The sequence below is a fragment of the Barbus barbus genome, assembly GCF_936440315.1.
Source record: "Barbus barbus genome assembly, chromosome: 36".
NCBI classification, from domain to species: domain Eukaryota; kingdom Metazoa; phylum Chordata; class Actinopteri; order Cypriniformes; family Cyprinidae; genus Barbus; species Barbus barbus.
In genome coordinates this window covers 18885582-18906977 of record NC_136714.1, presented here as the reverse complement: position 1 = coordinate 18906977, position 21396 = coordinate 18885582, and the positions used below count along the sequence as shown (strand labels likewise).

The 21396-nt window shown below is 37.7% G+C and overlaps 3 protein-coding genes across 5 annotated transcripts; 1 reads left to right on the top strand and 2 right to left on the bottom strand.

Moving 5' to 3' along the window:
• Window positions 1-3524: 3524 nt before the first annotated feature.
• LOC306855543 (general transcription factor 3C polypeptide 4-like) lies at window positions 3525-19770 on the bottom strand. Its single transcript, XM_079394303.1, has 5 exons — window positions 19442-19770; window positions 7723-9459; window positions 7296-7426; window positions 6410-6498; window positions 3525-5726 (listed from the first exon to the last, which is right to left on the bottom strand). Exons 1-5 carry the CDS (start codon window positions 19745-19747, stop codon window positions 5662-5664), a joined length of 2328 nt encoding a protein of 775 aa, XP_079250429.1. The 5' UTR covers window positions 19748-19770; the 3' UTR covers window positions 3525-5661.
• On the top strand, window positions 10683-13712 carry LOC306855544 (uncharacterized protein). Of its 2 annotated transcripts, XM_079394304.1 has the most exons (3): window positions 10700-10773; window positions 10861-12524; window positions 13142-13712. In XM_079394304.1, the coding sequence occupies exons 2-3, from the start codon at window positions 11345-11347 to the stop codon at window positions 13189-13191; spliced, it is 1230 nt and encodes a 409-aa protein (XP_079250430.1). In that variant the 5' UTR covers window positions 10700-10773; window positions 10861-11344; the 3' UTR covers window positions 13192-13712. The 2 variants fall into 2 exon arrangements, with proteins under 2 accessions (XP_079250431.1, XP_079250430.1); XM_079394305.1 differs by having other exon boundaries at window positions 10683-12524.
• LOC306856053 (uncharacterized protein) lies at window positions 12884-15729 on the bottom strand. 2 transcript variants are annotated; one of them, XM_079395023.1, is made up of 7 exons: window positions 15654-15729; window positions 14896-14984; window positions 14257-14402; window positions 13985-14121; window positions 13767-13860; window positions 13565-13676; window positions 13002-13478 (listed from the first exon to the last, which is right to left on the bottom strand). In XM_079395023.1, the coding sequence occupies exons 2-7, from the start codon at window positions 14975-14977 to the stop codon at window positions 13135-13137; spliced, it is 915 nt and encodes a 304-aa protein (XP_079251149.1). In that variant the 5' UTR covers window positions 14978-14984; window positions 15654-15729; the 3' UTR covers window positions 13002-13134. The 2 variants fall into 2 exon arrangements, with proteins under 2 accessions (XP_079251148.1, XP_079251149.1); XM_079395022.1 differs by lacking the exons at window positions 14896-14984; window positions 15654-15729 and adding an exon at window positions 14532-14750 and having other exon boundaries at window positions 12884-13478.
• Window positions 19771-21396: the final 1626 nt, after the last annotated feature.

The window sequence follows — 21396 nt, the reverse complement described above, 5'->3', positions numbered from 1 at the left end:
ACGAATATTTTAAAGTTGAGTTCAGTTAAAGTTTATTTTCTAATCCTTTTTTTTTCTGGAGAATTATAAAGCACAAAAATAAACTTAAAGATTTATTCTTTGAAAAAGGTCATCTTACACAATTTTCCCTATCAAGTAAATTTATCTTTTTGTAAACGTTGCAATATTTTTACAGGAAAAAAAAGACAAAACCACTGATTAAAATGTGTATTTTTTCTCCTTCGCTGTGAGACGTTTCAAACAAATGTGCATTTTGGCTGCAAAGCAAACTACTGTTCCTAAGTTTGCTGTAATTATACTACACCAGACGGTTCTTCAGTTTGCATTAATCTTTCTGGTGGTGCTCTGCTCCATTCGCTCTCCAGTAATATTCATCTGTCAGTTTTAGTCGGAACTCTTCCCTTCGCTTCCCTCCTCCCTCTTCCACCTCTTCCTGGTGCCAGTCTTTAACTACTCTCCACGTTGGCCACTGCTCTGCTTGTTACAGGCCCAACACGAGTGCAAACAATCAAAGTCATTGGGAACACTGAAATATGCATGGCTATCCGTGACAGACAGATAAAGCAGGGCAATTAGCCACGTAATCCTAGAGTGGCGCAAGGACTCGTCAGCCTCAGCTGTCCTCCCTCCCTCTCCCCGGATCTCTTTCCTTGCGCTACTCTCTTGCTCTCTATTAGTTAAATGTACTTTGTGTGTCGGCTCCCCATCAAATCAAGTAACACTTCCTCTAATTGGCTTATAAATTATACAGCTGAGGCAGCATTATAATTTCATCAGTGGTAAACATTGCAGGGGCAGTCGGTAAAGAATCTATCCCTCATTAATTTCTTAATTTGGGTAGATGGAACCAAGAGGAAGAGAGAGAGAGGTTGGGGATGAGTGAGAGAACCAGAGCGATGGAGAGAGGAGGATCGGATGAACGAAAGAAACTCGCATCACCTCGGGGATGAAGGGACGGATGGTTAAAAAACCAGGAGGATGTTGCTGGCGCTTTTGTTAGTAAATGTCAGATATCTGTCGTTATCCGTTATCAGTCGCTCTTCCAGGGAAATCCAGGCAGTGGCTCCCTTCTCGTGACTTTTCTCACTCACACACGGTTTTCCCCATTTTCTCCCTTTGTGTTCTTTTTTTTTCTCCGACTTTATGAATATTTCATAGCAAAGGTCATAAATATTCATTCCGATAGCTTTGCATAGTAGTTATTACCGGTACTTCTTTTTAAAAAACAAAAATACTCATTATAAATTCTTCATACTCTTCCCCTGAAATAATTACAAGTGCGGATATACCGAAACACACACGCTCCCTCGCAGCGAGTGCTTTATTCCAAGGCTTTATGAAGTGGAGACAAATGAATTTACAGTTCAGTCGTAAGTTACTGACTTCTTTGAGCCGCTGTGCCTCTTTAGAGATATTCTCAAGAAAAGTGATTAACTTTTAGCATATTATTATATTTAAGGCCTTTTAAGATGCATACACATCTAAAGGGCTGTGTTAATCCACTATCTGCAGGTCGCCGAAAATTCAGGTAATTTATGCGGAAACTGTCCTAATGACATATGCTTTGAGTTGGAGTTGAATGCATCCGCGTGAGTTGTATCCTGACTGGGTCCCATCTGTCTCCGCTCCTCTCATGCTGTAGATTTGGACTGGCTGTTTCCACCTTCTGTCAGATTAAACACGGAAACATATGAATGACTGACTGCTAACCACTTGCATTGTCATGTCACGTTAAGTCTCCAGTTCCCGTCGTTTTGATTGCTCATTTTGACCATTTCTGGGCATTCTGTGCAGGGGAGGTTAATTTTGACATTGTCTGATCTTTGGGAGACGTATTTTTAAGCAATCTTCAAAATGAGGGCTTCCTTGTGTCTCTGTGGTGAAAGCCAACATGAAAGGATTCGGAAAGATTTGGAAAATCTTCAGAGGGGAAGTGCGCCGCCGAAATGGTGTGAAATGCAAACGCCCAATGGCTTTTCTTTCATGGCTTTTATTCAATAAAACAGAGCTCTTTTTATGTAAGCCTTTTGAGTCTGACATATTACACCCACACTCAGACAGGATCAGAAATGGCTTTGCCACTGGATGATGATTATTATTAGACATTTCTAATTTGATATTTTTTTTGAATGATCATTGGATTTGGCACAATCATCTGTGTAGATTTAAACTATTGTATTAGTTTCATTATATGTGCAGGTGCATGATGCAAGTGCCATGTGCTAAAACATGATCTGCTTTATTGCCAGTTTTTATTTCTGGCATGAGAATAACATTTCTTTAAAGCTGTTTGAGGTGAATTTCAGTGGAATTAAGGGTTTTGTATGCATATTTGCAAATCTGTTTACCAATATGGCAAGTTTCATCCATTTATATTTTTTAATTATTACATTACAGGAACATAAATATATAGTCACACACACTCTCCTGACGCTTCCTCTTTTCTGTGGTTGTGTGTTCAGTGTGTAGCGAATGACTTTAATTAATGTTGCAGTAAAGCAGAGCTCTGGTCACGGCCTTCCTGAGGTTCTGCATTAGTTCCACCTGAGCTGCTCTAAACCGCAGAACAAGCAGAAAGACGGACTATTGACATCTCACACTCCCTCATACGCTCATATTAGCCAGTCACGGGTCACCGACTCCATCCCAGCGGGTCCATGTACCCGTTAAAGGGCCATGTTAACAGCCTGATTTCAGAGTCGGCAGGAAAAACCAGGGGTCCCTAGACAGCCCCCAGACAGACTTAATTACTGATGAATTACTGAAGTCTGAGGGAACACTTCTACGAAGCATACTTGAGACAGGCGAGAAAATTGATGTATATACACTACGGAGTGAAACAACATCAGAAAATCTACTTTAGAAGCTATTTTCTTTTTTCCCAGTATGACTCATAATCACACATACATATACATATGCATATTTTCATGCAGATTATGCGGTGAAACTTATTTTTGGTGTCAGAAAACTAATGAAAGCAATTTATATAAAATTGCTAAGAGGACTACATGAACAGAAATAGACCTAAATAGGCCATTATAATATATATACATTATTTCTAATGCATATTTCTAACATACGCATTATGTTCTAACAGTTTTTTTTTTTCTGTTTGACTTTTTTGAAAGACGAAAAAAAAAAAGGAAACGTCATGATCCACTAACTAGTGTTTCTTGACAATTAGTAATAATATTTAAATTAATATTTAAAGTGATAACTGATGTTTTTAAACACTTGAAATGAATCATCATCAGGGGTTATTCAGTATTTTTACTAAAAGGATAAAATGTAGAAATGCAAAATAAAACAAATACAAATGATAATTGTTATTTTGTATAAATGCAAATATAGTCATTTCTAAATAAATGAATAAATTACTACATTTATAAAAGTTACTAATGAGAAAATGCAATTCTGCCAGTACTCTGTTTTCATATGGCAACTTGCCTATTTGTACATTTTTGTAAGTTAATCAAATAAAAACATTATTGAACATTTATGCTGAAACAAATGTAGAAAAAAAAAACACATCTGAAAAGTTTATTTATAAATATGTACAGAAACAAGGATTTGTACTGTAAAAATAAAATGAATCTAGGGCATATTATGTACATGAACTCTGAAATATGTACTTTAGTCACAGAGTGATTTTTGTAAGAAATCAAATCAACATTATACAGGCTTTTTGATTGTAAAATCCAGGATATCTTTCTTGAGCACAAAACGTCCAACAAATAAAACTGAAAAATTGTAGCAAGAAAATAAAAACTTCAGTACCAGACGTTAGAGGGAATGACTTTGAGATCGACGCTTAGCATATTGTTTGGGCTCACAAAATTAGGTGCTTAACGGAAGGTGAGGTATATCAAAATATGTTAACTAACAAAAGAATATAAGATTAAATAATCGAAAAAATCTGTCTGTTATCTGTTTAATGCACAAAGCCACGAACAGCAGTTATGAATATTTCATACAGAGAAAAGAACGAAACCTCCTTTTGAAGTCTTGAAAGAGCACACACAAAGAGGAAAGAGGAGGGGGCCATAATTATTGTCGAAATGTTTTTTGACAGATTGTTATATTAAAGAAGTAGGAGGTTCTGCCAAACAGAGCTAACCTCTTCAACAGGAGAAATCTCCACCTATCAACAAAGCTAGCACTCAAACCAAAAGGCCAAGATCCATTTGACAATCTAATATCTAGGAGAGAAAATACCAGGCAGTTGGAATTTCAATCACGTTTGCAGTTATAATCTAATCTGTGACATTTAACACCTGCGACTATTAATATGCACTCTATATTATGTGTACAATTGAAATCCAAATAGCTTTTCATTTTCTCTTAAAGCGTCATCCTATTACATCGTTTAAAAACAGCTTTCAAATTCATGTTATTAGATGCTTATCGCAATATGTCAGTGAGCAAATTTGCTGTGACATGCAGCAGATGGCATTTGAGGTTCTGAGCACTGCCTTTGTGTTCTAGTCGCTCTTTGATTAATACATAATGCACATTATGATCATAATCAAACACCCCTTACATGTTGCATTACCAGTTGTAATGATATGGCAACATTTCAGAACGCAACATAATGAAGGCCCTCTCTATGAATAATAAACACAAGACAAACTACATAAACACACTGATTACTTTATTTTTAAGCCCTTTGATGGTACGGAATGCTTTCATTGATGCCGAACGAGAGATGGGAGCAGAATCGTATGTAATTATTGGGCCATCTTTATCTCGGGATACCATCCGAAACCTAAGACAGGGCTGCCGACTAGCCCTGAAGCAAGCTATCATCTTCAGTGAAAACAGAGCAAGAGCAGGGTAAGGCGACAAGATGTACCGGAGATGAGAACTGACACGGAGGAGAGCATTCTGAGGGTCCAACCAGCCTGAGTCTATCTTTGATTACCACTGACCCCAGTACGGTAGCAGCATTGTGTGGAATGGGCCGTCAGGGTTCATGACCTGCATGCTTCTTCCCTGCGACCCACAAAAAAAGGGCTAACTATATTTAACAACATGCACTCAAGCTCGCTGTCTTAATTAAAATGCATCACATATGCTGCTGGGATCCATTCCTCATTACTGTTGTATCTCATTAGAGTTTGGCCCTTTGGAGGGGCTGGATCAGTTTTAAAACAGTTTTCTCTCTGTCTCGCTGTTTTTCATTTCCTTGTATAGTCATCTTTTCCTTTAGGCCAAGGAAAAGTCATTATTTGGAGATGGGGGAGTTGGTGTTTGCAGATCCATAGAAATGTTCCCAAAGCCAATTAGGAAATGGATTTATTTAAACCAATTAAAATCAGCCACGGGAAGAGCGTGCATTTTTAATGCAAAAGTAGGATATCGTGACAGCATAATATTAACAAATCAAAAATGTAGAGCTTTAGCAGAAAAAACAAAAATTACAATAGAATAATTTATTAACACATACATAGTTTTCATTATATAAAAAATTATACATCACTTTTTAGCTCAAGCCTGACTTTAAAATAAAGATCTGTTGAGAAGAAAATTTCCCACATGTCCTATATTACAAAACAATTAGTGAATACTTTATAGACTTTCAAAGGTTTCTCTTTCAAGTAATAAAAAGGCATTTATGTAGTAGTCAGCCGTGAAGATTTTGTCATCTTTCACCCCGCTGCTTTAGTAGAGAGGGGAGTCACAAAAGATGCAGGGACCTTGGAGGATTTTCTTGATCCAGTCTGAATCTGAAAAGGAGATAAGTTTTTTGTTATTATGCATAATCATTACATGTACTGAACATGAAATGAAGGCGGTTTGTCTAAATTTGTCCATAATGGCTTGTCTGTCTTTCCCCATTTTCTGCAACATGATGCATTTGGCAAATTTTTTCTGGCAACAGGCTTGTCAGTACGTGATACAAATAGCATAAATAAATAAATAATAAAACACAAATTTATTTTAAAAAGCTAAATATTAATAGAAATATTGAAAATTAAAATTCAAACGATGGCATGTTGAATTCAATAATCTTTTTTTTTTTTTTTTACAGTTAAAAAAAATAATAGACAGTTGCTGTATTTACTCTACTAGGCCAAATGCACAAATCTATTATTCTGACATATCAGTCAAGCCCGTTTACATTCACTTGTTTACAATAATGCATTGCCAAGATGGGCCTTTTGACTGAAAAGTGCATCTGAATGTTTGAACCTGTCTGCCTGCTAGTCAGAATTTAGTTGGTACAACCCTCCTCATCATATTTTCATATCGACTTGATACCACAGTACCAGCATATTTGACATCCTAAGCTTGCACTGCTGTGGGGCAGCAGAGTTTTTGTTTTGTGTGTGTGCAAAGTTCCTGCTGCATTACATAAAGTCTAAGTGTGTGGTGCAATGTGGAGATATGATACAGCATTATGGCTCACCCTCGGGCTCTGCAACTGAGGCAATACTGTCCTGCAATAGACATCGGCGGTATGTCACACCCTGACAGGCCTGATATGACAGCGCACACCTTAGGGAGGAAGAAGGAAAGAGAGAGACAGAGGGAAAGAGACAGTAAGACACATGAACAGAAACGGCAGGGGAAGGTTTAGATCAGTACTTGGCAGAGATCAGAATGACAGCAATGAAGCAACTATTTCCCTGATACACCATTAGGGGCAGTAATCGCCTTTCAGTCAGGCGGATGGATAAAATGTGACGCCAGGGGTTTGAAAGTGGGTCAAATCTACTCAATACCTAGTCAACACCTACATATAGTCCTGTGGAGAAAAAGTGATTTTATACATGAACATTTCCACTCTTCATGTCTGATCATTATGAAGACATGATATCAGCAAATTATAAACTAGACCTAAAAAGTAATTGTAAAAATCCAAAACAAGAGCATAGCAGACTGCATTCTGGTATTCATAAGGATTAAGTGCAGAAAATGAATATGGTATCAATTATATCCAAAATTACAAAATATCAAGTTAATCTGTTCATCAAAGTCAGCAATCTGTGTCGAATGTGAGCCAAGAACAGTGTCACTTTATTTGGCACTGCAAAATATAGACAGTGTTAATGAACTAGCTATACAATAGTAAAATAAAATAGCATTTGTATGTAAAATAGTCAAAATAGGCACATAGTATTCCAGATTATTATGTAAATGTTTTTCTGACAGTTATAGTTAATTTGACAAGTATAGTACTATGTACCATAAAGTATCTCTTTTATTATATTAATATTATAATAATTTCATACTTTTAATATATATATTTGGATATATATATATATATATATATATACCATATTTTGACATACCTGAGCCATCTGTGCCCATTCTTACACTCTGTTCGTTTGCAGTCTGTGAAGGGCAGAACTTCTTTACAGAGGCTGCAATACTCTGGAAATGTCTGTTTGTTCATCTTATTCATGATATGACCTATCAGCACCTGTGAAGTTCAAACATCAAAAAATTGACATGCAGGGTAATTTACACTTAAGGTATATTTCTAAAAATGTGAGTTCATTCATTGCATGAATCATTTTATTTGCCAGTTAAAACAAGCACAAAAACGCCAACATTTGTATGCCTTTATCATCTAGTTTCAACCCTACAATCTTAAAATGTTCACAAAATATTCAGTTCTGCTTTTATAAGCATAAGTAGGTCAGTGGTTAAGATATGTAAAGCAATTTAAAAGCACAACCACATTTGTTTTCAGGAGACAGTGAGATGGGGGTTCACCTTGGCTGCCCTGTCTTCATTAGCAGGGTCATTTGTGAGGAAGTCACACACACCTTTGGTAGGAATACATGTGTTCTGAGTGACACAGGTGTGCAGGTACACCTCGCCCAGCACCTTCTTCATGTTCTCGCGGATCAGTTGGGACTCCACCTCTTCAATCCTGCTGCTGATCTCCCTCATTTGTTCCTCACTGGATTGCATTTTGGCATCGCCTTGCCTGAGCTCTTCTAGAGCGGAGAGCTCCACCATCTCATCTTCACCTCCACCCGCCTCCTTATCCACAGCAATACCTTCCCTATAAGTCGCCCGCCACAGGTGCTCTGAAGGGCTTTTCTGCATGGACTTGTAGAGCATCCGGAGGAGGAAAAGCTTGAGGCGCCATAAGTAGGTGGATGACCCTGAGGTTTGGAGCTTCTCATCTAGATTGTTCTGCAGAACCGAAGGGATGCTTTTGTCCTTCAGTATCCGCCAACGCAGCAGGTCCAGCAAGTCGGTCTTTCTGAAGAGATTGTGCATTTGAGACTCAAGCAGCTCAGCAGCTGCTTCATCTGGAGTCTTAAGGGTGATAATCTGCACCTGGTAAGTGCGACTGATGGGATGGAGCCCATTGATCATGCCCTCATTGGAGATAAGAGCCAGGTAGGCACCATTTGGACTGACAGATATGCCATGTATCCGTCGACCTGCAACTTCCTCTGGCAGAGCAATCTCCTCCTGTTTAAACTCAACAGCAACATCTGTGAAAACCGGCGTCAGCTTCTTCAACTTACCGTCTAGTGAGCAGGTGAAAATAGTCCCACTGTTATGACAGACCGTCATTGATATGATAGGGGTGGATTGAAGGCCTGTGACGTGGGAGTTGTGAACATTGAGACCAGCTTTGGAGATCAGCAACAAGCACCAGAACACATAAGGACCACGTGCAGCAACCACTAGGCTGCAGTTGCATTTCTGGTGCGGATGGAAGAGCGTGATGCATTTGATGTTGTGGACAGGTATCTGGTCCTTATCCTGCCACAAAACCACAGGCTGCCTGAGGGTGAAGTAACCCTTCACTGCCTTGAGATTGACTGGAAGGATATTTACAGGACCAACTGAGCTGCCCACAATCAGTCCGCTCATTTTCCGTCCACCGTGCTCATATTCCCACCAGGTGAGCATACTTGGCGATGACACTCCAGATTTTATGGTGTTGCAAGACACCACTGAATCCTTTCCTTGTGGGGGCAAACTGAACTGCCATACCACCACGTCTCCGTTCTCCATAAGTACAGCCAGAAGCACGGTGCTAACATCTTTACATGCATTATTGGTTTGTACTTGCTGCATACTGCACAGACCAGACCACTCCATGCGCACTGGTGTCTGCATACGATACCGCCGTTGCAGTTCATCCAAGTCTTTAATGGAGTTCGGCAGTGAGCCGTCGTTCTGAGCAGAGTAGTTCCTGGATTTTAACATTTCACCATATAGTTCTGTAAGGTCCAGGAGAGGCTTCCACTGCAAATGCAAGTGACTGCTATGGATTGTTAGATGATTGTCCAGTGTTAAGAAAGCAAGAAGACAGTGGCCATATTTGTCACAGCCTAATGGTGACCAGCTGGTGTACTTCACGCCATGGAGACGTCCACTTTGAGGATGGATGGCTCTGTCCATCAATATCATTTGGCTTACTACAGGATCTTTACACTTTGCAAAGCTTTCTTTAATAGTCTGCACTTCCTTTTCTGGGCCCACCTGTAAGAATATATAAAAAACAAATTAATGAATTTTAGAAAAACATTTCATGCTTCATTAGACCAAAAGAGTTTGAAATTATAATTTTCTTAAATTTTATTTATATTTAATTTTGCACAATGTCACAGCTTGCAAATCGTGTCCACTTGTCACTTTAACTTTTTCACCCAAATCATAAATATTGATTCCCAGTCATCTTCGATTTAAAAAAAAAAAATAATAATTTTTTTTTTTACATTTCATGTTAGTTTTAAACATGCTGCCACTGGTATTCAAACAGATAAGAGTGATTTTTTTTTTTTATGCTTAACAGCAGTGAGGTAATAGATTTGTTCACAGCATTAGTAAATTTGTTCACCTGCAATCTTAATTTACAGTTCAAATTTCAGCGTAAAATACATAAACAATTTGTTCCATGTAATTTTTTCTTTTTTTGGTATTGGTGGGATAATTTGACCACTAACAATTAAGTATAAATTGAGGTTAACAAAACCAAAACTCACTAGAAAACCTACTATATACCATGCCTTGTGTAAATAGTAACATGACCAGAGCTGTTTAATTCCAGTTTGCCCTATGAAAGATGTCTGTCAAAGCTCCATAAAAAGAAGCATTTAAAATACATGTAATAGTGTAGATTCAACTACCACACTTGGTACTAGGGATGTAACGATTACCGGTTTGACGATAAATCATGATAAAATTCCCCACGGTTAGTATTACCGTTTCATTTTTGAATTATCATTAAAACCGTATTAGATTACCACGATTTGAACATCTCACGATAAATAAATGCTGTTCAGCATAAAGCACAGTTTTAAGTACCAGTCTCACGTGCGCACAGCAGCAGAGTAGTTTCGTTTTGAGTGAAAATAGGGCGGAAAAGCTGGGAGGTTTTAAAAGAGTGCTGAGGGAATTATGCAAATGAATTTATGAAGGAATTATTTACATGAATGCAGCTCTGAAGGTTCTGACCAGGGCTCTGAACCGGTTCAAGGAACGAAAACGAAAAACGAAAACAAATGACATTGAACAGGAACAAAAACAAAAACGAAAACAAAATAAATTTTAATCGTTCTGAACAGAAACGGAAACAGAAATTCCAAATTAACCGGTTAATAACGGTATTTTTATCGTTCTCTTTATTATATCAATTTGGCAGACCAAAAACATGAATTCAAATTGTGCGCGCAAATGCGACGGTGACGCATAACGTTACAACGTGAAATGCCCGCGAAGCAGACGTCATAAGCAGAGCCTTTCTGATGTGACCAGCTTAAGGTTACCAAGCACCTGGCTGTTTCATGTGCAAAGGTATGTTTAGGTTTAAGTTATTGTAGCCTAATTAAAACTTGTAGTTAAAATTACAAAAAATAATTACTGATTGTCTATTGTTTTTAGATGGGTCGCCATAAAGAAAATCCCTTTCGTCATTTTTTTTCATATGACAAATCGTCTGATAAATCGATCTGTAATATTGAAGGATGCGGGGCAGAAATAGCTGGGAATCATGGCGGTAACCTGCAGAGACACATTCAACGTAAACATCCAACGAAATATGTTGATTCGACCAGCAATAAAAGGTCAGCAGCTGATGGACAAACGACTCTAGACGCGGTCGTAGTGAAAAAGCCAAAGACAACATGCCCACATGTTCAAATGTCTCCAGAATGTCTAAAAGACGCGTGCATAGAGCTTGTGACGGTCAACGGGAGACCATTTACATTAATGAAAGACACTGGCTTTAGAAAAATTATCGAGCCACTACAAAACGCTATGGGAAATAATTTCGTCATCAACTCCTCAAATATCCGTGACATGGTGTCAAGTGTTGCTCAGGAGGGCAGAGAAGAACTGAAAAAACGACTTAAAAGGCAGGCTACTAATGCTTAAAATTGATTCTGCCACATGCAGAGACCGATCAGTTCTGGGCGTAAATGTACAATACACTGACGGAGAAAAAATTGTTCTGCGCACTTTGGCCGTAAGAGAGCTCAATGACAGACACACGGCCGAATACATTTCATCCGTCGTGCAAGATGTCTTACACGAATATGATGTTGAATTACGGCAAGTTTATTCAATAACTTCGGATAATGGCGCTAATATGATAAGGGCAGTATCTTTACTATCTGACATACAAGAGGACACCATGTGTAATGAGGTAAATGAGGCTGATACCATGGATAAAGAAGAGGATGGGGATGAGACTGATATCCAAGACGAAAGTCAGGAATTGGTACCGGATTTGGCCATCGAACTTGATTCTGTGATGCAAGAACATGTGTTGCGCAGTGTGCGGTGTTCAGCTCATACTTTGCAGTTGGCAGTTGATGATGCATTAAAAGAGCAACGGTCAACAAATTTGCTTTCTAAAGCGAGACGTGTTGCGAAAAAGTTACGCACACAGAACGTAGTTGTTCTTCTAAAAAGGATGGGGCTAAAGAGAGCCATTGTGGACTGCCCAACGCGCTGGCATTCAACACACGATATGCTAGAGCGGCTTTTGGAGCTCAATAATTTTTGCCAGGACATTTCACCAAATATTAAAGAAATAAATTTAAGTGGAAACGAATGGGAAGCAATAGCCAACTTGGTAAGCGCTTTAAAACCAGCGAAAGTTGCTACGAAAAGCGTTCAGTCGGAACAGCTCACCGCCGGCGACTTCTACGGTGTTTGGCTTCATTGCGCCTTGTGCACCGACAGAATTGACAATCTTTTTGCAAAACGACTGGTTCAATGTCTTAAGTCACGACAAACAACGCTTTTTGACAACGATGCCTTTGTGGCTGCTTTATTTCTCGATCCGAGATACAGGTTTTTCCTCAGCGATCTTCAATCCGAAAGGGCAAAAATTCACTTAAGTCGTGCCTGGGATGCCATTCAAAATTTGTCGGCAAACAACAACACTGTACAACGTAGTCCATCGCAGGCATCCGACGATGACGACGAGATCGAACAGCTGCTGATGGCAAAAGAAAAAGAAATCACAACTGTAAAACATACTCGAGTGTCAATCTCATCTGCTTTGGATATGTATTCGAGAGAACCCCGTCTTAAGAGAAGTGAGTGCCTTTTTAAGTACTGGGCAAGCGTTGCTACCACTAAGCCAGATTTGCACAAACTTGCTATGAATGTAATTGCGCTACCTGCACAGTAAAAACAGAAGTGTTAATTTAACTCCTAAAGAGTTGAATTTGACTGTGTTTCAGATAACATTTGGTCCCACTCGAAATCAGTGTAAAATTTACTCTTTGGTCAGTGTCAAGTTTTTAGAGTTAATTCTACTCAATATTGAGTAAAAAATAACAATGAATTGTGTAAAAGTATTTAACACTGTAGCTTAATCACACTGTTAAGAGTAATATGATTACACAGTATAGAGTTAATTTATCTACAATTTTACTTAAAAAAATGACACTTTAAGTGTAATGTTTACTTTATTTCTCTACAGTGTTTTAAAATATATATAAATCATAAGATGCATTGTTACTGAATTATATAGAACTATCAATACTATCCAAATAAAAACAAGCACAATAACACTAGATCACAGAACTCACAATTTATTGTGAAAAAGCATTTCAATGTTGAATTGAGTTGAACATTGAATTTACAATGCCTTGTATCTGACAGAGACATGTATAACAATGTTTTTTTACAAACATTTTTCTCTTACCAGAGAAAGCAATATGGCACGACAAGGAGAGTTGTGTCAGTCCCTCCATATGACATTTGTATGTCAAAAGGCCTAGGGTAATGCAGGTTGTCGACATGAAAAAAAACCAAATCCTGCTTTGATCTGATCAGAAATCGTGGGAAGACCAAGAAGACATCTGATGATTTGGCTTCATCGTTGACCATTGCTTGCCGATATATGAAGGTCATTTCCATCTTCTCGCGGACAGTCTTTTCATCAGCAGAGTGTCTCAAAACAGAAATAGCTGCTTCCACATCCTCATCAGATGGCGGAAGGGCTGAAGGGCTGACGGGCTGACGACCACGGCCTGGCCCACCAACTTAAGAAAAAATACAATGTTAAGAACTGATTTCTGTACAATTCACAGGTCACCACTATAATCACATCACTGATCAGTAAACATACCTTTAGGAGATTTGCTGACTGAGGCACCTCTCTCCTCTGCTGTTTTTTTTTGTATGGTCTTCAATCGCCATGCAAGGTATCCCGAACCACTCTCCGGATCGTAGTAATGTTCCTATGTGATTATAAATAAATTATAAATGAGTACTATTAACATTTCAAAGAGTGAATATGTGCATAATGTTGCAATAACCCATTTACTTACATATCCATGCTGTGAGTATGGGTCTTCTAGATAGGGAAACAAAGCTACTATCCCCTGTGCATACATCACTCTGACACTTTTGGGGGGGGATGTCCTAGCATATGAATTCAAATTTAACATCACACTCAACTGACATTGCACAACACAATTTACATAATTAATAACTGTACAACAATAACAATGTTTCTTTACAGCCCATCTATATGATTAATGCTTACCCATGTGTTTCTGTCATCTCAGCAGCAAGTATGTTAATCATCTGTCTTCTGGTGGCATCTGTCAGAGATTTGGTTTTTCCATACTCTTGCATAATGCGTTCACCACCAGGCTTTGATGTTAGGATTTTTTCAATCAACTATAGGTGGAATAAAATGTGCTTTCCGTTATTGTAAAACCATATGTAATGCTGAAAAAAAAGAGCTATCTAAAGAACACTTCCCATGGTGAAACAACATTCAGATTGGACTTAACAGCAATTTCCACCACTTACCGCTTTTGCCTCATAGTTTATGTGACATGGCCTTTTAGGCTGGCTTCCTTCGGCAGCAGCTACTTCTTCAACAGGGTCACACATCGTGAAATTCAGGATGACGGTGTCATCAGATGTACCCGAGCATGATGATGATTGAGAGGCACCTGTTCATTATGAAATTTGTACAAAACATAGAAACATATTACAAGAAACAGATATTTTTAAAACAATAAATGTTCTCATTCCGGCCTTTGAACTAAACAAACTAATTTGTGAATTGTCTGAATGAATACCAAGTCCTCCATTGCCCAGCATGATTCTGAAAGTTCCAGGTGACTCCTTCACTATTTCTTCAAAAACCTGTGTCTGACTGGTCATACACCTTAATGTCTGGCTGCCTGCTTTCTGGTATGTTGAATTTTAGACACGCTGTTTAAAAAAAATTAAATAAAAAAACATGCATTCCCTCACAAGAATCAAAGGTCATATTTAAGTTTGCCTCATGTATTCACAAAATGATGAAAGACAAGTATCTGCACCCGATTTTATGTAACTGAAAATATAAAGCACAGCAGAAATGATTATTGACCTAGCTAGATATCATAACATAATAGGTGCTGTATCATTGGGTGATATTGCTTTAACCTAATGACCCACCTTCTTTCAAGAAAGCATCGAATGTCAGCTCAGACAGCTTGACATATTTCTGCTCTTCCCCGAATTGAACACGCAACAGCATTTTGCCCCTGTTAACAAAAAAATATATATATTCAAAATCATAATTTAGGGCTGGTTCAACTAAGAATTATCTATCCATTTCTCTCAGTAGTGGCAATGCACTATGCATTACTTAGATGTTACACTGCAATTACAAAGAGTGGCTGAAGAAGACAAAGTTATGCTGGTTGAATATAACGTTAGGCTATTTTCTGCAGCAAATGGGTTAACGTTAACTTAGGCTAGTTAAAGTTTAGAGGCACCGCGTCCCACTAGCTACCAAATAACTGTGCCAAAGTTAGCTAGCTCATTAGCTATTTTAGTTCAAACAGTAACCCGTTAAAATGGTTAAGCCATGTTAAACAAACACATCATGCAATCAGTGATCTAGAGCTAGACCAACATCAGAATCATGCTAACATTACCAGTATAAAAAACCCAGATTAACGTTGAATGGGAAGCTAAAAAAATAGATATTAAATATTTTGTTGTTATATCGACCGAGCTAACGTTATTTTACACATAAATCATTCTGACCAAATCCATTCGTGAAAATATTGCAAGTAAGAAACACAGTTACCGATACAGATTAGCTGGTTAGTTGTATTATGACCTCAACTAATATCAGCACAACTCTAAAATTATGTAAAGTTAAAAAATACCGTTTGTGTGTTGACAACACAGGGATTATTACTTACCTAGCAATATCAGTGGCCTAACGTTACTCCAGAGCGATCTTTCTCCACCGACAAACGTGCCAATCTTCAGCACAACAGAGTGGCGGGTATTCATCACTGCTGTAGAGTTGAAATTGTCATGCGTTTCTGCAGATTTTTACACTCACTTTTAACTCCACTGATAGAGCAACTTTACTCTCCCAAATGTTGAAAATACTCTATTTGGGTTAAAATAACTTTACTCTGAAATATTAACACCCCATTTTTTACTGTGTGTAACGCAAGTAAGTGTTGAGCGTGCATTTTCATGCCTTAAGTACATTCTTTCCCCTCTGAGGTCGTCAATGAATGCACAGGTCCTAGAGGACATTCTCTTTGTACTATTAAACAAAAAGTATGGACTTTAAGTAGGCCATAGAATGACTGCATTTTTTTTATATATAAAATATAAATTTTGCTGAATCCTATCCTAGAGGACATTCTCTTTGTACGTTTAAACCCAAAGTATATGGACTTTAAGTAGGCTATAGATTGACTTTTTTTTTAAATATAAAATATTTTGCTGAAGCCCATCCAGTTTTTCCAGTAGCCTATTTGGTATATTATAATTTAAGTTGTTGATCTGTTGTGTTAAATGTTCAAAAAAAATCTGTTGTTGTTATAATGTTACAATGCATTACGTTTTCTTTTACTTTTATGCATTAAATGTAAAATCATAACTATCTGGAGTTCTGTTTTGTTTGAGTGAAAATAGCCTATAATAGGCTATTAGGTAAGGAATAAGTCAACAGGTTTTTATCGCAGATTAAGCCGTGTGGTCAGGATGTTAAGCGGATGGTCTTGAAGGGGTTTATTTCGCTATAGTATTATCAAACAAGAAAACTGTTTTTAAAAATTTATTAGCGCATTTGTAACGAGTTTCCAGGTGAACTCGTTTACTTTCGGTTTTAAAGACAAGAAGTTCAAATGACACGAACACGGAATTTGGTTTAATCATTTGTAAACATAATGCCAAACATGTTATTAAAAGGCGCACACTCTATCTATCTATCTATCTATCTATCTATCTATCTATCTATCTATCTATCTATCTATCTATCTATCTATCTATCACGCCGTGTAATAAAATAACGTTTATTAACCGGTATTTTTTCTAGAAAACCGTTTTCGGAACGTATTGTTTAATGAGGAACGCAAGAACAGAAACGTTATAATATCGATTCTGCTCGGAGTGAACCGAATGGATTTTTTTTTCGTTTTTAAGCCCTGGTTCTGACTGTCTTCAGAAACGTTTCGATGGCATTTTGTTTTCATCTTCGCTCCATGTATACCTAAAAGAAGTGTTCTTAAATCACAATACTGCTTTGTTCGCGGAGGTTACGGAAAATAGCTGTATTCAGCTTTTCTATAAGCACCACCTAGTGTCAGAAAGTGGATTTACAGAGACTTAGTTATATTTACCCTTCAGCCTGTGTGCAGTTTCTGTCTGGCCAAAAATGGATCGAATTTGCATGCCCTGCTGTAAATTTTGACCGGTTGATGAAAAACAAGCTTATGTGGATTCTACACATTTAAACAATTCAGATAAGTTATCTATTTATGGAGCAGATAAAATACATATAATCATTTATTAATCAATTATCATTTTGACTCAATCCTTTTCTTTATTTAAAAGGCTGAAATGGGAGGTTTACATTTTTTATGAAACCTTTTCAAAGCTTTATTTGAACATTTACATTAGATATTTGAACATTAACTATTAAACTGTTGTCAGTCAAGTTGTCATTTAAAAACCGAACATCATTGGTCATGTTATTGTTTTAGTGATTATGCAAACAAAACGTCATTTTATTTGTTGTTTGTCGATTTTTAAATATAAAACTTGAAGTGATTTGTGTGTCAGTACTTTTTGAACATCTCCAGCACATTTTAACAATACCGTGATAATACTGATAACCGTAATAATTTTGGTCACTATAATCGTGATAAGAAATTTTCATACCATTACATCCCTACTTGGTACATATAATATTTAAAGGGGACCAATTATGCTCCTTTTTACAAGATGTAAAATAAGTCTCTGATATCCCGAGAGTGTGTATGTGAAGTTTTAGCTCAAAATACCCCACATATAATTTTTTTATAGCTTGTTAAAATTGCCACTTTTAGGGTGTGAGCCCAAACGCGCTGTTTTGAGAATGTTGCTTTAATGCAAATGAACTGGTGCTCCCAGAGAAGAGGACGGAGCTTCAAGAGCTCAAGCTCTGGCATTAGCAGTGCTAGCCTTTGCAAATAAACATTTCATATTAGTAGAAGCCTGTTATCTTTACAGAAAACGTACTCCGTTTCAAAGTCAGTCATTTGATTGTACTGTGCATAATAAATTAGCATTTGTGAATTACACAGACAGGGAGCACAGCGGGATAAAAATAACAACATAGCTGGTCTCGTGGTGCATGGCATTCTATCACAAACTTTATAAGTCCCACTCGTGATTATGAGCTTAACAAACTCAAGCGATCTACTCACATTGCTTTCATATGCAACTTTTAACCACACATTCCTATTCACGATCATTCATGAAGACAGCACCAGTGAAAACAGACAGAGACGATGGTAGCTTTAGCATCATTAGCCTTACAGAGTGCCAAGAAGCTCTTTCAGAAAGGCAATTTGGAAAACAAACGTGTGATACTTACTTTGTCTGGAGCTGACATTCGCGCACGAAGCGTTGGTATTGATCCCTACACATATTGGGGACTTTACCGATTTTTTCTGGGACATTTCCTTAGACAACGAAACTTAACCACAGTGTCCTCAGCAGCTCAGATGTAGGGAGTCTATGGAGACTCCTATGTTCGTTAGTGCATCCCGAAACACAACACTTGAAATGCCTGTTTGGCGCTGTATATCTCCATTATATCTCCAGCAGCTACAGCAAGTAATCAGTAATGGTGGAGGCGGACCACAGCTTCTCACTCAGGGCTGTGTCTATGCTTATAGGGCAGCGTCACAAATGGGCGGGACTTTTTCCCCTCTGTGACGTGAACAGAGGGAGAATCTGAAACAGCTCGTTCTGAGAGACTCTTTATGATTTTTTTAGATTATAAAAAAATGAGTGGGTGGATTTTTACCATTATAGGCTGGATGTTTTCACACACTGCGGCCACACAACTGTTCAAACACCTTATAAAAGTGATTTTTGCATAACAGGTCCCCTTTAAAACATCTATTATTAATTAAGATTGCTCTGTCTCATAAATCATGATCACAGGATACACAAATATGTCAGTGGTCACAATTGTGACCAGTGGGAAAACACAGTGCCCCATTTAAAAAAAATAACTGGTTGACTCGCATTATAAAACAGCAGATTTCCAGTATTGTTATACTGAATTAAAAAGTAGATGTAAAAAGAAATGTGAATTTATTCTTGGATTATCACTCCCCACAACTGACTAGAAAAAAAAATGATGCTACTGTTAATGTGCATGCTAATATTTGCATATTTCTAACTGCTCAACCGTGCAATTTTAATTAGTTCCCCACAGGTTAGCTACAATTATGATTAGAAATAAAATGCATAGTTAAACAAAAATTTGGCATATTAAAAGGCATTCAGTTTGTGCTTGTAAAATTAGGGATTAAATAGGATAATTCCTCGCAGATGATACTTAACATTTATTTTGCACATCTTGAGAGATAAATGTCATGTCACATCAAAACATGGCTTAATCTTGGCAACATAGCTGCAACAGTGCACGTGAGTTGGTACCATAAAGCAGCGAGCAGGAGCGCACAGTAGTTACCTTGAGATCACACGCGCTGTCCGGAACGGGGATGTGACTGCGATGCAGCACCAGATTTTGACTGAGACTGTGTATGTCACACACCAGCTCCATGATAGACACGCTGTTAGTGCTGGAGGCCGCCAGTCTGTGATCCTCTGCCCACGACAGCGGCTCAAGACCGCTAACCGGACTCAGCAATTTAATCACTGGATCCCGCAGAACCACTGGACCCTGTCCCACCCAAAAGTCATTATCCGGTCCCGACTGGGCTTCAGACGCGGTCCCTGATTTCTCCGAGGTACTATTTGAACCTAAAGCCGCCATTTTTCTGAATAAAAATAAAGCCCGTCTCCAGGAAGTTACGTGCCGGAGGAGGAGCGCAGCATGGGTTGCCAGATTGACGACAGTCACGCTAAAAACAATGGGTGGTTCGTTGTTTGTCTAATAATAATATTTTATTATAAATTAGTATATACATAATACTATAATAGTGCACTATAGTATTATCATTTATATTGTCAGCAGTACTGACTGAGTGTTGTAAAAGAGGTGAGCTGTACAATTAGTTTTAGAATCTACAGGAGCCAATCATTATCATGCATAACAACCACCCCCATATCATGAGATCTCTCTTTAAAGCTTTAGAGAAAAGAAAGAGGATTTACAGAAAATTTTACTTCATAATTTGATTCAAGATTGTGCTATCTGTATCAGCATGTTCTGTTGTTTAATTTGATATAACCTCATGCTTTTTAGCTTCATGTTTTGAAAATATAAATACACCATGGCTATTCAGACAAGGGTTACACTTTTCACTGTGTGTACATCTGTGCATCCGATTTTAGTTGCTTTCAATTAAAATATCTTGTGTTGCAGTATTGCCACAATATGTGCTATATGTTTACCATTTTTTAAATAAAATGAATAGAGGGAGAGTATTGGTGATGTGCACTAATTATAAAATGTAGTTAAATATGTATAGCAGATAAATATGAAATATTATATTAACATTTGAAAATCATGGAAAATACTAGAGGTATAGGAGTGTAAAAAGTTTTATAACCATCACTATACCCCACTGAATAGTAGGCTATTTATATTTATTCATTTATATTTATATATTATATAGGTTGATATTGTGGGTATCTCTATATAACCACAATATACTGTATATCATCATTCTTTTTTTTTTTTAAATGTTTTAATGTTCTTAATATTGAGCAGAGAGCCAGTCTCAGTTGTGCTAAATGCTTAAATTACAGATGTCATTCTAAATTGTAAAGCATTTGTCATTTGATAAGCTGACATAATCCATCATCTGAAAACTCAGACACTATTCATCTGATGTCAGAGGGACAGGAGAAAGATCGTTAATTGGTGGCAGCATATGAGAGCGGTCAGGAGCCCTAACTGTGTGACCAAGTTGCAGGATATGTGTAATTAATCAGCCACATGCTTTGATCTGTCTAGTATTCCCACCTGGAAAGGGTTGAAAAGGAGCGGTGTGTCCTGTTTCCTTTCTGAATGCAGTCTTTGGCAAAGACTCCACTTGCAAGATGCTTAGTAACTGAGTTGTCAAAAGTATTTAGCAATGCGGAGGTTTGCTCTGTAATAAAACAAATCGGTACAAATCTACGAAACAAACATGTAATTGTGGCACTAATATTTTACTCTTCCCTCCATTTATCTGTCATTTGTTTCAATAATAATTTGAATGCGGGGCCTTTGTGTATTTCAGTCTTAATGAAGCATGTATAGTATGAATATTTCAGTGACCTGCTGTGCATAATTTTCTAGGTTTTGACACAGGGGTTTCGACACCGGTTTGTGGGATTGTTGGATTAAACATTCATTCGTACTTGTCTCTTAGATTCACTTCACGCATTTAAGCAGGTCTAGTCCTACAGGGTTGCTTGGCGTATCAGAACGCTATGTGCCTCATCTTGTTTGTGCTGGGCTGATTGGATGTGCTG